Genomic DNA, 16601 nt, shown 5'->3' on the forward strand with positions numbered 1-16601 from the left:
ACGTCAAATCATAATAAAACATACGAATGAGATCGTAGGAAATAGGAATTCACACGAATGAGCCACCTTGTAAAATAGGTAAATTCCCATCAGATTGCTGACTGACACGAAAAAAGGGGGAAATTCGCGTCCATGAACACGAATTAATAGATTTCAGATAGTCACAAATTCCCACGAGACTGTGTTGTATCTACAGATCACACTTGTTAACATGTATCTTTCTTAGCTATGAGTCACTGACAAGTCTTTGGATGTTTTCACCTGCGTAGACACCCAGATTTACCCCCCAATAACACAAACATCATTAACTCATGAGTCAACATCGAAACATATTGTAATGTATATTTCCTAGCATCTCTCTCTGATATTATTCAATTTCCTCGATGATTGTTATTGCGCAACAGAGTGCAGAAAACGATGAGTGTGAGAATCCACACAATGAGCTGGAAAAAGGTTTGCCACCACAAGATCTCCAAGTTCTATGGGTGATGATGGTACAGCAGGGGAATGACTAAAGGATTGCCTGGCCATAGAGTTGAGGAAGTTGCCTTTGATTGCCTCCAAAGTAATGTCCAAGCTCACACATAGACACAAAGCTCCAAACGTATGTGTATCTCAAACAGGCTTGTTACAATGAACAGCATTTTTCTCACACTGACCCAGTGTGCCAAATGAGACCAACAAACAAACAGTTTGTGACCAAAGCGATGCGTGTTACAACATTGACACTCACACATCTCCTTATATGTCAGAATATCACATTTGCAAATTCATCTAAAATGTTACCTGTAAGCTATTATTGAATGACTACAAGGTTAGTCATGGTACAAAATCACATAATTACTTCACTGGGGTGCAGCCTTGCAACTTTACAAGGAGGTTACCTGTTACATTGTTTATTATTATTATTAAAAACAGGAATGGATTTTTTATTCCTGATGTTTCCTCAAATGACAAATGCAGTTCTGACGCTCCTCCTTACTGCATTAAAGCACCTCAATGAGTTGTGAAATTTACCAGATGCTAGACAGAATATAAAGCAGAGGAGAAACTCAACAGAAACATCAGAAAGACTTCAGACCATCAAGACATGAAGGCACACATCTACAACATGCTCTGGATCATCGGTTGTTTTGCATTGGTGGCCTCCGCTCCCACTGTTGGTGAGTATCTTTTTCTATTACATGCAATAAGAGTAAAAAATATGAATGTAAAAACTACATCGTATGTATTTTGGAAAAATAAAAAACTAATCTGTGTCCTTAGACCCAAAGGAGAATTTAAATTCTATTATGGTTTCTGGTGGAGGAGATGCATTGTCTGTTTGGCCCTGGCAGGTCTCTATCCAGGTAATTTTAATCATCTCCATTTCAAAGTATCACTGTTGGAAACGGCATTAAATAAGCAGTCTTTCTAGCATTTCATATTATTCTTATCAGTACACATAATCGGGTATACTGTATGCATGCGGGGCGATGACGTCTGTCCGCTAAAATCTGACCCAGCTTCGTCACATCATGCATAGCGTCCATAGGGACCAATGGTGTTTTTCACTCGGTCGCTTCAAGATGCATGTAGGATTACGGTGAACGACATGAGTCTAATTATCCAAACACTATGCCATACATCGACAAACGCTTCAAGCTATCGTTTAAAGGTGTCGTGAACTGGCCTTTTTTATTGTTTTATACTGTTGTATGAGGTCTACTTATGACACTCGCGTGGTTTTTCCATTCAAAAACATCAAAATCAATAAGTAATAGGCTATTTTCTACCCGGGTAGAAAACGCTCGGTTTTAAGGGGCGTGCCGCATTGAAGACTTGGAAGTAAATGCCCACTGCTATGATTGGATAGCAGTTTGCGTAGTAAACTTAATTGGAACTCACCTTCTGTGAATTTAGTTAGACATGTAACGTTACGTTACACATTAGCACTATTCGCACGAGATTAGTATTATCACGGGACCTCGTGTGATTTAGAAATGACCTCCCCATAAGGGATAAGTGAAGCCTGTGATTTTACTCAAATTTACGGACTTATTTCCTGGATGTGATGGCAAGGTTTTTTGCGTATTGTTTGCATAGCCTATAGTTGTATGGTGTTTAATGATATATGGCCGTACCTGTCAGCATTTGAGACCCGCGAACCGGACAGAAATCACCGCCATCGCGGGGCTCAAATGTTACGAGAGTTTCCATGATAAATAAACAAACGGCAGACTCCCGGCCAAAACGACAGTGTTGGCAGATATGGATATCACCCAGCACCCGAAATAATATCAAAACACTTCAAAACAGCCTTCAAAACAGATTCTCATTACATTGCCATAACAACAGTGCAGCACATGCACAGAGTTACAACACGACAAAAAATCTAAAGCATGAGAGGGCGGGGCTAGAGAAGTAGTCGTTGATATTCTTCTGTTCCAGGACCTGGCATTCGCTGAGCCTGGTGTCAATAACAGTTGTAATTTATGTAACAAGGGCGTTCTCAGTTCTGACACTTACAGGATGTTCGTTTGAATACGATTCCCTCTTATACGATCACAGAGGCATTTATCAATGCTCAGCAGCGGTGCTGTCAGTTCGCTGAAATGTGAAAGTTTTCTTAGTAAACATATCGTTATCGCTTGGTGAAAAATGACCTCAGCGCTATGAGAGCAGAAGCGGCTTAGATTTGAGCGAAAGTACGTCATTGCCCCGCATGCATATATGATAGTGTTATGATGGGTCATTTGTGCCTCTCACTGAATAATAATGCACACATGATTTCAAAAGCTTACACATTTCATATTTTTTACATTTAAACCAGACATCCAAAGGGGTTAATTTCTGTGGAGGAACTCTGATCACCGAGAACTGGATCCTCACTGCTGCACATTGCCCTGTTAAGTAAGAACCAATAAATGAATCAATCTATCTGTCTGTCTGTCTGTGATTCATACTGTATAAACATGTTATGTTGACAGACAGATATAGTACAACAGATGAACTGTATTTCATTTTTGCTTTTTCCTATCACTCTCTTTCAAGAGCTGGATATCACTATGTTGTGCTTGGAGAGCATGACCGCGGCTCTAATGATGAAGCCGTTCAGATCAAGAAAATTTCCGAGGTATCAACATCAATTAATTACAAAATCCTCTTAGAAACAGAGAGAACTTGTTTATTTATGATTATGATGAGTGTTTTCTCACACCCCTGCAGGTCATTCGTCATCCTCGCTTCAACAAAAAGAACTTTAACAATGATGTTGCACTGCTGAAATTGTCCTCTCCAGCACAGATAACGTCCCGTGTCTCTCCTGTAAATCTGGTTTCCTCCTCCACCAACATCCCTTCTGGAACCCTTTGTGTCACCACTGGTTGGGGCAGAACCGCGACCGGTCGTAAGTTTGCATTTCTCGTCATCTGTACAACAGCGACATTTCATTTATAATTCCATATTCTTACTCACAAGACACTTAAGCTCTGTCTTTGCTTTGTTGTTAGAAGGTCCTCGTATCCTGCAGGAGACCACTTTGCCCATAGTGAGTACTGCTGAGTGCAAGCAGTACTGGGGTCTGACAAGATCGATTACAGATTCCATGATTTGTGCCGGAGGTTCTGGATCTTCATCCTGCCAGGTACGAGTAGATGCAAATACATAAATAAAACCCAAACTATTTATTTAGAATCACCAGTATCTTAATGAATGTGTGTCGACCGCAGGGTGATTCTGGTGGTCCTCTGGTGTGCGACAGCAAAGGTGTTTGGTATCAGGTGGGCATTGTTTCATGGGGAACAAAGGAATGCAAAGTTAATGCTCCAGGAGTCTACTCTCGTGTGTCTTTCCTCCGCCAATGGATTGATGATACTGTCCCATCCTTATACAACCTCGATTGAAATGACTAGCAGCACTTTTTAACTTATGTATTGAAGGATTTTAACTTTGAAAGAATATTGTACTTTTAATGTAAATTATTTGCTAATTTGCTGCACTTAAGTCACAGACATACTTGGTGAAGTTTTTTACAACTTGTTCATTAAGTGACTACATTTTATAATAACATATATGTGTGCTACCTCAATGAGTTTTAAAACACATTATTTTGTAATCCAATTCTTAATGTTTAATTTATAAGTCAAATCTTTAATAAAGCATGTAGGAACTTGATGCAATGTGTCATGCTTTGTTAATACACTGTGACAAAATCTTAATTTGGATTTGGGCATACCAGCATTCATAAGGAACATGCAAGCAAAATATGATCACAAGGGAAACTAACTTAAAGGTTTGCACTGAAAGGGTCAGTTTGTATGGTCAAAGTATATGATTGTAGGCTGCATTAATCATTAAGATTACTTTTATAACTTTGCAATGCAAGCACCAAAACATCGTAATATATTTTGATGGGACCGGGAAAAACGAGGCAAAACGCTGCTCTCGTAAATGTCATTTTTAACGTCCAATCACAGTGGAAGAGGGGCAGGACGAAAACCACATCGACCGATTCACCGTGAAATCCTACAACTGAATAACAACGCACAAGTTAACATTACTGGTCTTTAATCAGTCTTTATCAAGCGACATCCTTGTGACACCACAATATTGCGCCGATAAAACAACCCAAACGTACGCAAAATTCGTATTATACAAAGCGTCACACTTGAAAAACGTTACCAAAGAGCTCCCAAGCGCCCACAGCTGGTATTTTCAGAAGCTTCAAAACGCTTTGGGTCACACACAGCAATGACCACAAATATTTATATTTTTTTATAAATCTGTTTTCTCCAATCTTCACCGTCTCTCTGCCACTAATCTAAGCCTCAGACGTCACGCCCACGGACCGTTGGCTAAACGTCTGATGCATAAGGCACACTTTTCTGGAAACACTTCAGCACGTTCAAAGTCGTCATCTGATTGGTTGAATTTCACAGGATTTCCGGGAGACGTACGTGTCGCGTTCTTTAATGGTCCGCCTGGAAACAACACGAAGCCGTCTGATCTAAGAAGTAAGCTGTCGTGTTTGTTTACAATGGTTGCAATAAGAATTCATCACGATCAACTAAACGCTTAATTCTTTAATGTATGCAAGGTTCACTGCATAAACTTATAATCATTTTGTTGCTTTAAAATTTTGACAAGTTTGTGAATGTACGCCATTACAATGAATGGTAGCGCTGAGAATTCCTCGATTCCAATGCGTTGAGAATCGAGAGTCGATTCCAAAGGTTGGAATCGATTCCATTAAAGGAATCGACTCCTCTTTAAGAGCCATCATAAGCACAAGCCCCGCCCCTTAGCCATCGCCCGATGTCATCGGTCAACTAAATCACAAGGCTTGTTCGTTTTTTTATTTTTTTATTCATTTTCAAGAATTGCACTTATTAATAACCACAATAAAAAATAATAATAAATGAAAAATAAATTTTGTAAAATTTACAAAATAAATAAAACTTGCCAGGGTTAATAAAAAAATAAGGTAATAAAATGACATCTTAAGAAGACACAAATGGTGAATACAGAGATACAGTTTTTATAGCTTTCAAATTAATAGAACTTCGGATAGTTTCCACATATTCATCGAGGTCAACTTTGAACAAAGAAAATTGAGGTTTCGAGCCAGTAAACGTTTGTTTATCAATGTGAAATTTGATGCGGTGCCGCAAGATCCGACAGGCGGATTAAATCAAAGTACAGCGAGAGTCATTCGAAAAACCATAAAAGTTTGGTTTGTCGATCGTGATGAAATCTTATTGCAACCATTGTAAACAATATTCATCCGCCTGTCGGATCTTGCGGCGCCATATCAAGTCCAACAAGTCTATTAGTTTCTTGTCTAAAACAGTACAGACTTCAGAAAAAACTAATGGATGAAGTCTAGAGCTGTGGAATGACATAAAATATTCTGCATGCACAAAAGCAAAAGCTTTGTTTGCACACACAATGCAGATATAATCCACACATTTAACAAATCCTATAAGTACGTTTGTTTTTTTCAAACGGACTGTAAACGGACCGTCTTGAGCTCAGTGTGTGCGTGAAGAGAGTTGCATGTAAAGCACTCTCACAACATATTTACTTGGACGTCTGTTTAAAGCTGTTAAAGCTGGTCAGAGCTGTTTCAACACCAGTCTGCACTACTTACATTTAACATTAAATAAGAAGATTAAAGAGCAATAGCAAAAAAACGTGTGTGAGTCGATTAGTCAGTAAAGAAAAATAGAGCTACATAGTACCTGATCTCTAGAGATCTGTCTGTCATTTACACTTGTATGCACAGTATTTATACATATTTTTAATACAATTTACTGATTATCGATCTGTCTATCTATATTCCGCAAGTATTTTTGTGTACACTACTGAATAATTTTAAATATTTTTTGACCTGTGCTTTATTTTGAAAACAGATAGTAAATAAAAAAACGGAGAAAGATTATTTATGATATTATTAATGATACATTGGAATTGCAGGACAAGATCGACATATTTGGCTAAGGTTTTTGTTATAGAAACAATAAAAGATTAATAAATGTAAAAAGTGACAGGTTAGAAAATTGCATTGCATTAAAAATGTGTAAATTTTGTAATTACAAATAAAAATCTGTAGTAAATCTGTAGATTCTTGGAATCGATTATTTCGATTCCCAGCAGGAATTGGAATCGAATTCAGAATCGAACAACCCTAATGAATGGAGAGGAGTGCAAAGCTCAACATGGCTGCTCTGGCGAAGAAAGCCCCGCCTTCCAGTATAACGATCCAATGGATAAAGACAGACGATTCTCAGGGCGGCGCTTATGTGTGCTTTGGTGAAGATGACAAGCCAAGAGTCATCAGTGCAGATGCCAAATGCAATGAGGTCATTGCCTGCCTGAACCAGGTAGGTCTAAAAAAATGTGAACTGCACAAGTGACAAGCTAATCTTCAGATCACACTTGTTTGCATGCTTAATACTATCTTTGTCAGTTATGCACTTGTCATTGAAGGATTTTTAAATCAATTAGATTTCACCTTGAAACCCGTTGTGTTAACACCCAGCTTTCACCTAATAACACAAACATCATTAACCAATGAGTCAACAACGAAACATGCTGTCATGATGTTTATTTCCTAGCATCTCTCTCAGTGTCATCCTTCTTTTCTTCAATGGGGTTGCGCAACAGTCTGCAGAAAATGATGAACATCAACAGAAGGAAAAAAGGTTTGCAACTTCATCACTGCAAAACTCAGGATACTGGTGGCGTTGCCGGGGAAAGGCATGGGTAGGCAGAAAGAGGAGCCTTTTCCCCTAAAATTGGGTTAGTTGACTTACAAAGGCAAATTGACACATTACACATAGATACACATCATTTAAAAGTTGGTTTGATATCAAGCAGGCTTGTTAAGTCAATTTAATAGCATTTACGCGCATGCTGGCTCAATCCTGCTTACAGCCTCTTGATGTATGCAATATATGGCATAAGACTAGCAACGTTAGCATTTACACATGACCTTATTTGGCAAAACGTGATGTTTATAAAGGCCTCTGTAAGCTATTAACAGTTACAGGGTTATTCGGTTAGTTACACAACACATAGCCTAATAAAAAAAATTCCTACCCGAGGTGGAGTCTTCTAACCTGTTTAGTGAGCCGTTACATTTTTTATTATTGTTGTAGTACGTGAATAGGTTTTTTAACACCTGTCTTGTGATTCATTTAAATAAATGTTTACCTCGTGCCTTCCAAATAATTCCTCATATCTAGTTTTTGCTGAGGTGGCATGCTTTAACTTGAATGCACAAGGTTTTAATAATGGGAACCGTTGTTTTTGTTTTGCTGATCCTGCTGTTCCAGTACATCTTTTAGCTCATCCAGCCAATTATCGTTCTCTTTCTATAACAAATACAAAGACCTCAACGGTCCTCCTTTATGCATAGAAGCACCTTGAAGGTGCTATATAAAGATAGAGAGAAACACACAAGACAGACACGAGGCACTCGTCTACAACATGTTCAGGATCATCGGCTGTTTTGCTTTGGTGTCTTTCACACAGGGTGAGTTTCTTTTCATATCATTTGCAATAAGCATCGCCTAAAGGGTTCAGTATTAAAATACCTTTATACGTGTTTTGGCAAAATTATTTAATGTATTTGAATGTATAAACCACTCTGCATACTTTCAGACTAAAATTACACAAGTCATAATTATAAATGAAATATAGAGTTTTCTTATTGGCCTCTATGAACTTCTGACCGGTGGCAATAGGATGTGGAGTGCCTGAATTTCGGCCAATGTATAGGGTTCCTAGAAAAGTTATAGGAGGAGATGAAGTAGTTCCTGGTTCTTGGCCTTGGCAGGTCTCTCTCCAGGTATACATTAAATCATTATTGTGAGCTGTTTGTTTCTGATTGTGATAGTTGGTGACCCCATTCTCCGACTCATGATCCTTAAAAACATCAACAATGTTTATATTTTTCAGACATCGAAAGCCGTCCACTTCTGTGGGGGATCCCTGATCAACCAGTATTGGGTTCTTACCGCTGCCCATTGCAATGTTCGGTATAAATAAATACTTTAACATCTTACGAGTTTAATTTAAGTTTAAATTGAATTTTGGTACGTGTTCATTCTTTTCTTTTACTCCCTTTCTAGGGCGAGATATGAATTTGCCGTCCTTGGAGAGCATGACCGTGGCTCTGATGTTGAACCGGTTCAGGTCAAGAGAGTTGTCCAGGTATCAGTTCTATTGTGATTCACACATGGGTTCATATTCTGTTTATCTTCTGATGATGTGTAGCTAAAATGCACTGGAAGTCACTTTGGGTAAAAGTGTCTATCAAAGCGTCTATAGTGTTCAGGTCGACCCTGGCGTTTTCCCTACAGGTCGTCACCCATCCTCGCTACGACAGAAGCACTTTCAACAGTGACATCGCACTGCTGAGATTGTCCTCTGCAGTTCAGTTGACGGACTATATCACTCCTGTATGTCTGGTTTCGTCCTCCGTCAGCGTTCCTTCTCAGACCTATTGTGTCACAACTGGCTGGGGCAGAACTGAATACAATCGTAAGTCTAGTACAAGATTTACTATGTGATAAGCAGCTGGTGCTCATCATTTGTTCTCGCAACACACCCAAGTCTGACATGATATTGTTCTTTTGCTTTGTTTTATAGCAAGTCCTCCAATCCTACAGCAGACCACCTTGCCCATAGTGAGTACAACTCAGTGCAAGCAGCACTTTGGACAGAGCAAAATTACATATTCCATGATTTGTGCGGGAGGCTCTGGATCATCATCTTGCAAGGTATGAAAATAAATATAGACGACCATCCATCCGTCAATGTATGTAGATACAGTATATCCGTATGGTGTTCAATGGGATGTTGAAAGTATTGGCTTTTCATTATACTTTTGAAGATGCACATGCTTTAAAAATATAATTGATTTAATCACTGATGTCTATGTGTTAACCGCAGGGTGATTCTGGTGGTCCTCTGGTATGTGAGAGTTCAGGTGTTTGGTATCAGGTTGGCATTGTGTCCTGGGGTGGTGAAGACTGTAATGTTGGTTCTCCAGCGGTCTACACCCGCGTCTCTTACCTCCGGCAATGGATCGACTCGGTCGTCACGTCTAATTAGAGCCCCATCCTGATTTATTTCCCTGCAGTGGAAACGAGAAATGTGTCATCACTATTGTCCGAAGTGGCTGGTTCTTCTGTTTGTGACCAACATTAGTTTATTCAGCCTGTTTTGAATTATATATGTGTGCCTAGTGGATAAAGTAAAACCTGTCACGTGTCTTGGCATGTATTGTATGTTTTTCTACTTGTTCTTAAAGAAGTTTTATTGTATTAAAATGTGTCAAAGTTGATTTATTGGTAGGCTTGGTTTCTACCTTAGTTATTTTTTTATCTTCTATTTTTAGCATTGACAAAAAAAATCAGTTTTTCTATTCAGTTGTGCTCCTTCTAGCGCTAAATATTACAATACTGTCTTTGGAAAGCGTGATCATTGATCCAAAGCTGAACACATTAAGAGTATTCCCAGAATACTGCCTCTTTCAAAATGTTATCATTCATTTTTCTCAGAAACAACAGAGTCTGGATATGGATATCCTTTCATTTGGTGTATTAAATATAGTGAGGTATTACAAAATATCCTGTAAAATAGCCTGTAAGATTTTAATCCTATCTGCTGTTGGTGATCTATGACCAGTGTTGGGCAAGTTACTCTGAAAAAGTAATTAATTACTAGTTACTAAATACATATTCAATAGTGTAATTAGATTACTGTACAAATTACTCTCTCCAAAAAGTATTTAATTACATATTACTAATTACTTTCTATATCCTATAGATTAATTAAGTGATTCAAGGATAGACATGAGACAGCTCTTTTAATTCATTCAAATAAATAATATAAAAATACATAAAGTAATATTATTAACTGACCAAAGTATTACAAATGTGAGAATTATACATTAAAGCACAGATTTTAATGTTAGACTTTGAATTTTGATGTCAATTCCACTATTGCACACACATACTGTCATGGTTCTGCCCCATCTTGTCTTGCTTTTCTTGACCTAGTGGCAGAATCATGACAGATCCTCTTGTTTCATGTGGAGAGTGGCGTTTTGGCCCTGTTGGCCTTCCACTCTCCGGTGTCGCGTCTCTGTTCCCACCCTTTCGTCTCCTCATTAGTGATAATTATTAGTTCATGCCCCGCACCTGTCCCCTTCTTGATTTCGTCCCCTTTATATAGTCCTCATGTTTCATTGTCCTGTGCTGGTCCATTGTGTACTGTCGTTTGTGTGTTGCTTGTGGTGAGTTCATGTCTTGTCAGTGTAGTCTAGTCTTTTGTAGTTTATATGGTAAATGTTATTTTTTTAGTCCTGTCTAGTTTAGTTAGTCCGTGTTCCTGTTTTTATCTTTGTTATTTTCCCCATCGTGGGTTTTTGTTTTGTATTATTAAAAAGTCTTGTTTAACCACTTACCTCCCATCTGCACTTGGGTCCTCTGTCATTCACCTCACCCGAGATACATGACACATACTGTATATTACACAAAGTATTTCGTTTAATTACATCAGAAGTAACTGTAATTAAATTACAGGAAAAAATAGAGTAATCCATTTCCAAGGGGAAAGTAATAAAATTACAGTAACTAAATAGTAACTAGTTACAACCAACACTGTCTATGACCTCCTGATTCATAGATCCACTGCAAGTTTAATAATTTTTAAATGATTCCCTATCATTCCCAATCATTCTTGTTTCGATGTTCGCTTTCTATGAGAAACCTGCCTTTTATTAGTGTGAGTTTTACTTTGGCCTTTGTGAAACTGCGAATATACATTTTATTTACATGTATATAGCATCTTTCACAGTTTTCACAGATATATTATTTTCTACGTTAGGTCTATACTATTTCACACTACTTTATATAATTGAATATCTTTATATTGCTTTGTTTTATAACTTAATCTATAATACTGCCATATAATAATGTACAATAATTCTTCGAAAAGACTAATTCTTGTTACTGTAATGCCAAAAGGCTTCACCGGCAGATTTAGACCTACACTGTTGTTTAAGATTTTCACCATTCATCCATATTACAGAAGCCAGAACTGCAACAATCTGTCATGCAAAAACAATATTTCAAAATACATTTCTTATTAAAAATCGTATAATGTACACCATTGCTAAACTAATTTGTATTATAGATTGCAAAAGAGCATCCCTTATTTTTTTAATTCTTAGCTTATTTTACATTCCACTCTCTTAGAAAAGGTTAGTTGGCCTGTTCGTCCTAAGATCAATATTTCAACATACTGTTAAGTGTGACATAAATGGTCTTTAGGTGTGAGATCCTTCCAGCTGCTTGCAAGCACCTTGGAAATTTCCCACTTGTATCAGTTGTTGTTGGAGAGAATATAAAGCGGTTAAGAGACAGGTAGAGAACATTAGACTCTACAACATGCTTTGGATCATAGGCTGTTTGGCATTGGTGGCCTCCACTCTGGGTGAGTATTTTCAGCAGGAATGTATACCACACCCAATTAAATTATAGAAAAACATGCTCTCTGTTTATTTGTTTCTTTACACACCATAGGATGTGGAGTACCAGCAATTAATCCCAAAATCAGCGGCTACAACAGAATTGTAAATGGAGAGAATGCGGTCCCTGGCTCTTGGCCCTGGCAGGTTTCTTTACAGGTAAGGATGCAATTTTTTTACAATTGAAATATGCAGTTACTGATGAGAAGTGACGAGTAAACTATGAAATGGGTTTCGCTCGGGCAGGCTACATAATTGTTAACAATGCTCTAATGTTGTTTTTTATATTGTTTTTATACATTAACCAGCAATCCAGTGGTGCCCATTTCTGTGGAGGGTCCCTACTCAACCAGTATTGGGTTCTCACCGCTGCTCACTGCCGTGTTCAGTAAGATCTTTTCAATCGATCACACTTTTTGTCTTTTTCTGAATTTTCTATTGTCAACGTTGAACTCCTTCTCTCTTTTTAGGGCCGGCTATCACTACGTTATTCTCGGAGAGTATGACCTTGCCGCCAATTCTGAACAGGTTCAGGTCATGAGGATTGCCAAGGTATATACATCCATTTACTTATATCACACTGGCTTGTGTTGAAACAAATTGGATAAATTGAAAATATAGGTATGGTGGGTGTAGAAATTGAAGTTAAACATTCCAAGTTAAAAGGCCAACGGCTGTGCTCTAAAACACACATGTGCACTGCCTAGAACAAACTAAACAAATGTATGACCTTAAAGGGACAGTTCATCCAAAAATTACGATTATTTCATCATTTATTCACCCCCATGTTATTCCAAACATGTATGACTTTCTTTCTCCTAAAGAACACAAACGAAGATATTTTGAGGAATATTGGTAAACAAACAACATTGACTCCATGGACACAAAACCTGAGACATTTATTAAAATATCTTATTTTGTGCTCCACAGACAATAGAGACATACACAAGTTTTTGGCTGACACAAGGGTGTATAAATGATGAAAGAATTGGATTTTTGGGTGAACTACCGTATACACCTTTAAGGCACAAAGTCTATCAGAGAGACACTGAAAAGGTCATGTTCCTGAAAGTTGACTCACAATTTTTCTCCCACACTTGTAGGCCATCACCCATCCATACTACAACAGTCAGACCTTCAACAATGACGTCACGTTGCTGAGACTGGCCACTCCAGCCCAGATGACTCAAACCGTCTCACCAGTCTGTATGGTCGGCTCCAACGCCAACGTCTCCCCTGGCACTATTTGCGTCACCACTGGCTGGGGCAGAACTGGAGTCACCCGTAATAAAAAAATGCTTTGAGGAACAAAGTGTCACTTAACACTGTGTTCATATGCATTTAAGCACACACGATACAGTACAACACATCACATCTGATATTCTTCTTTTGGTTTGTTTGACAGCTAATCCTCGCTATCTGCAGCAAGCCTCTCTGCCCATTATGAGCACAACTCAATGCATACAGTTCTGGGGACAGGGAAGAATCACAGACTCCATGATTTGTGCTGGGGCATCTGGTGTATCCTCCTGCCAGGTACATGCGGACAGTTTAAATGCACAAATGTTTGATGTCGAGGTTGAAATGCTTGCTCTAATGTTTGTGGATTTGTTAAATGCAGGGTGATTCCGGCGGTCCTTTGGTGTGTCAGAGCGGAGGCGTTTGGTACCAGGCGGGTATCGTGTCATGGGGCAGATCGGACTGCAACGTTCGCTCGCCAGCGATCTACTCACGTGTCACTTACCTGCGTCAGTGGATCGACCAGACCATCGCCTCCAACTAGAGCTCCAGCCTGAGTATTTTCTCTCTAGAAAGACTACCGTCATCTGATGTTGGTAAATAAACTCCAGCTATTGAAAGTGACTGGTCATTCAATGATTTCTTTGAAAAAAAGTGTTAAAAGCCACTGATAAGATAAGTTATTGACTCGAGGTATTAAACTGCAAGCAATTTAAATAGAAAGTATTGTTGAAATGTTTAATGCTCTAAATTATTTTTATAGCTACTATTTCACATAATTGAGAATAACTAAAATTCCCAAAATTGAAATGTCAGGAATTACTTCAATTCAATTAAGTTTATTTATACAGCGCTTATCACAATGTTTCATTGTTTTAAAGCAGTTTACAGGAAGAAAGACAAAAATAAACAAAAGTTAGTATAAGGATTAAAATAACAAGGGTCCATCTTTGCTCTTGAATTACTGACCCTCAAATTGTTCCAAACCTGTATAAATTTCCTTGTTCTGTTAAACAAAAATGTTTAGAAATAAAGCTGCAAGCAGCAATTAAGGGGTCAAGCCCAAGAAATGCCCAAAGGGAAATATTTTGGACATATCAGATGATCAGATTTTGAAAACCAAGACAACTTTGATATCATTGAATATAGCTAGAGCCAACAACTGTACTATTGTGAATTGATTAACATTATGTTGATTTGTTCATGTGTTTTAAGCATTTTAATAAATTTAATTATACCTCTTGGTATACCCAGGTCTATAACTTTACAGGTCATCTCAGAACTTAACCTTGATGAACCATACCAAGTTTCGTAGCGATTCGCCATTGCGTTTGTGAATTACTGCATTTTACGGCAAAAATGGCAGACCGAGGAAATAATTTGGACATGTCAGATTATCACATTTTGAAAACCAAGTTTAAAAACACAGGGAAAGGCAGTTAGAACACAAGAAAATTGCTTATAACTACATATAACTACATCACCAATATTTTATCAGGCAGACAAGATGCCACTGATGATGCATACCAAGTTTCTTGTCAATACACAAAAGTGTCACGAAGATACAGCCACATGACCCTTTGGTGTATTTGCCTTGAATTCGTTGAGGCTGAATATGAGAATAATTTGATCAAAAAAAGAGTTTTTAATTTTGTCAGGAGGGTTTCAAGATGCTTCGTACCAATTTTCGGGCAGATTTGACCAATTTTGTATGAGGAGTTCGAAAAAGTATGTTATAAATAAAATGCCATATGGCAGACAGGAAGTATGGCGGAATATGACAAATTTGGTATCAAATTTCTCATCTCAAGCCAATAAATTTAACAATATGAATAAAATTACATTATGTTAAAATTTTCATATGTTATAAGCAGTTTCATATATTTTGTTATATCTCTTGACCACCAGGGGGCCCTGGCATAAAACTTTACAGGCCCTCTCAGAATATGGTCATGATGAATCACACCAAGTTTCGTAGCGATACGACATTGCATTCGTAAAACACTGCATTTTATGGCAAAATTTTAAATGAGAGGCGCCCCCAATGGCCGACCGAGGAACATTTGATATAGTTCGCCTCGGCATGACTCAATGAATCAAACAAGACATCTCTCATGATTTGAGATGAAAGATTTCAGAAGTTATAAGCAAAAATAGCAATTTTTACATGTTATGACCAGTAGGTGGCTGGTTTGCTGAAACTTGGTTGGTCACCTCAGGTCCAGACCTTGATGACATATACCAAGTTTTGCATTGATGCATGAAAGTTTGGGAAAGATACAGCCTAAAAAACATTTTGGTGTGCTCGTAGTCGAATTTGTTGTTGACGCGCTGTACGAGAACGGATGCTACATACCAAGATTTACACAAATTGATCAAAAGCTCTGGGACGAGTTCGAAAAAGAACGTTTTTCAAATAATTTAAAACAACAGGAAAACTCCATGACGTCATATGGTGCCTTCAAATCAACATGAGCTCATGATTCAGAGGAAAAGGGAATTTTGTTTCTACGACGTACTGTTCTGAAGTCATGGGCAAAAATGTATGTGAAATTTTGGACTGTTGGTGGCGCTAGAGGGTTCTAGTTAGAGACTCCAAATTTGCTACAGTAACATATAAGACTGTCCTCTGCCAAATTTCATAACTTTCCTATGTACGGTTCTATGGGCTGCCATAGACGCAATGGCGGAAGAAGAAAACTTCGGGGCTTGACCCCTAAAATGTTAGCAACTGAGATTTACAAGGCTCCATTGACTACCATAGTGGGAAAAAAATAAAATGGTAGTCATAGGTGCCCCAGAATGGTTTGTTTTCCTAAATTCATCAAAATATCTCATTTTGTGTTCAACATAACAAAAAAATTATACAATGTTTTTTCTACTATGGTAGTCAATGATGCTCCAGAAATCTCAGTTGCTAACATTCTTCTAAATGTCTTTGTGTTGAACCAAACAAAGACATGTACACAACTTGAGGGTGATTGGTTCATGACAGAATTTTCATTTTGGGGTGAACTATCCCTGCAACAAATCTATAAAATCGCTTAGGTATGTCAATTGTGCAGTCAACAAAGAGTTAAACAAGTAGATGCATTGTTTTGCTAAATATGCCATAAATGTGACCCTGTATTACAAAACCTGCCTTAAGTACTACTGGAACATTTTAGTAATAGCCAAAAATACATTGTATGGGTCAAAAATATCGATTTTTCCATGTTCCATGAAGATATTTTGCAAATTTCCTACTTTATATAGATCAAAACTCTATTTTTGTGAGTAGACGCAACACAACCTGTTATAAACAGCTCTGAGAGACAGGGTGAAGATCCAATTGCAGTAG

At 38.0% G+C, this 16601-nt stretch overlaps 3 protein-coding genes across 3 annotated transcripts; all 3 read left to right on the forward strand.

Annotated features, from left to right (window-relative positions):
- Window positions 1-1033: 1033 nt before the first annotated feature.
- On the forward strand, window positions 1034-4155 carry LOC130564993 (chymotrypsin-like protease CTRL-1). Its single transcript, XM_057351494.1, has 7 exons — window positions 1034-1163; window positions 1267-1349; window positions 2813-2892; window positions 3034-3115; window positions 3208-3388; window positions 3492-3625; window positions 3711-4155. The coding sequence occupies exons 1-7, from the start codon at window positions 1091-1093 to the stop codon at window positions 3882-3884; spliced, it is 807 nt and encodes a 268-aa protein (XP_057207477.1). The 5' UTR covers window positions 1034-1090; the 3' UTR covers window positions 3885-4155.
- A 3645-nt stretch (window positions 4156-7800) lies between these two features.
- On the forward strand, window positions 7801-9832 carry LOC130564903 (chymotrypsin-like protease CTRL-1). Its single transcript, XM_057351349.1, has 7 exons — window positions 7801-8017; window positions 8229-8332; window positions 8443-8522; window positions 8616-8697; window positions 8847-9027; window positions 9136-9266; window positions 9439-9832. Exons 1-7 carry the CDS (start codon window positions 7972-7974, stop codon window positions 9598-9600), a joined length of 786 nt encoding a protein of 261 aa, XP_057207332.1. The 5' UTR covers window positions 7801-7971; the 3' UTR covers window positions 9601-9832.
- Window positions 9833-11942: 2110 nt separating this feature from the next.
- On the forward strand, window positions 11943-13821 carry LOC130564942 (chymotrypsin-like protease CTRL-1). Its single transcript, XM_057351413.1, has 7 exons — window positions 11943-11988; window positions 12078-12181; window positions 12331-12410; window positions 12493-12574; window positions 13126-13306; window positions 13428-13558; window positions 13644-13821. The coding sequence occupies exons 1-7, from the start codon at window positions 11943-11945 to the stop codon at window positions 13803-13805; spliced, it is 786 nt and encodes a 261-aa protein (XP_057207396.1). The 3' UTR covers window positions 13806-13821.
- The last annotated feature ends 2780 nt before the right edge of the window (window positions 13822-16601 follow it).

The sequence above is a fragment of the Triplophysa rosa genome, linkage group LG14 (assembly GCF_024868665.1).
Source record: "Triplophysa rosa linkage group LG14, Trosa_1v2, whole genome shotgun sequence".
Classification (NCBI taxonomy): domain Eukaryota; kingdom Metazoa; phylum Chordata; class Actinopteri; order Cypriniformes; family Nemacheilidae; genus Triplophysa; species Triplophysa rosa.

Bases quoted from the DNA above. Each gene is read 5' to 3' on its own strand.
- LOC130564993 (XM_057351494.1), top strand. From the start codon at position 1,091: ATGAAGGCACACATCTACAACATGCTCTGGATCATCGGTTGTTTTGCA. The intron at 1,164-1,266 runs GTGAGTATCTTT...CTGTGTCCTTAG, and splicing joins GGCCTCCGCTCCCACTGTTG to ACCCAAAGGAGAATTTAAAT. The intron at 3,626-3,710 runs GTACGAGTAGAT...TGTCGACCGCAG, and splicing joins CTGGATCTTCATCCTGCCAG to GGTGATTCTGGTGGTCCTCT.
- LOC130564903 (XM_057351349.1), top strand. From the start codon at position 7,972: ATGTTCAGGATCATCGGCTGTTTTGCTTTGGTGTCTTTCACACAGG. The intron at 8,018-8,228 runs GTGAGTTTCTTT...CGGTGGCAATAG, and splicing joins TTTGGTGTCTTTCACACAGG to GATGTGGAGTGCCTGAATTT. The intron at 9,028-9,135 runs GTAAGTCTAGTA...TTTGTTTTATAG, and splicing joins GGGCAGAACTGAATACAATC to CAAGTCCTCCAATCCTACAG.
- LOC130564942 (XM_057351413.1), top strand. From the start codon at position 11,943: ATGCTTTGGATCATAGGCTGTTTGGCATTGGTGGCCTCCACTCTGG. The intron at 12,411-12,492 runs GTAAGATCTTTT...CTCTCTTTTTAG, and splicing joins GCTGCTCACTGCCGTGTTCA to GGCCGGCTATCACTACGTTA. The intron at 12,575-13,125 runs GTATATACATCC...CCACACTTGTAG, and splicing joins AGGTCATGAGGATTGCCAAG to GCCATCACCCATCCATACTA.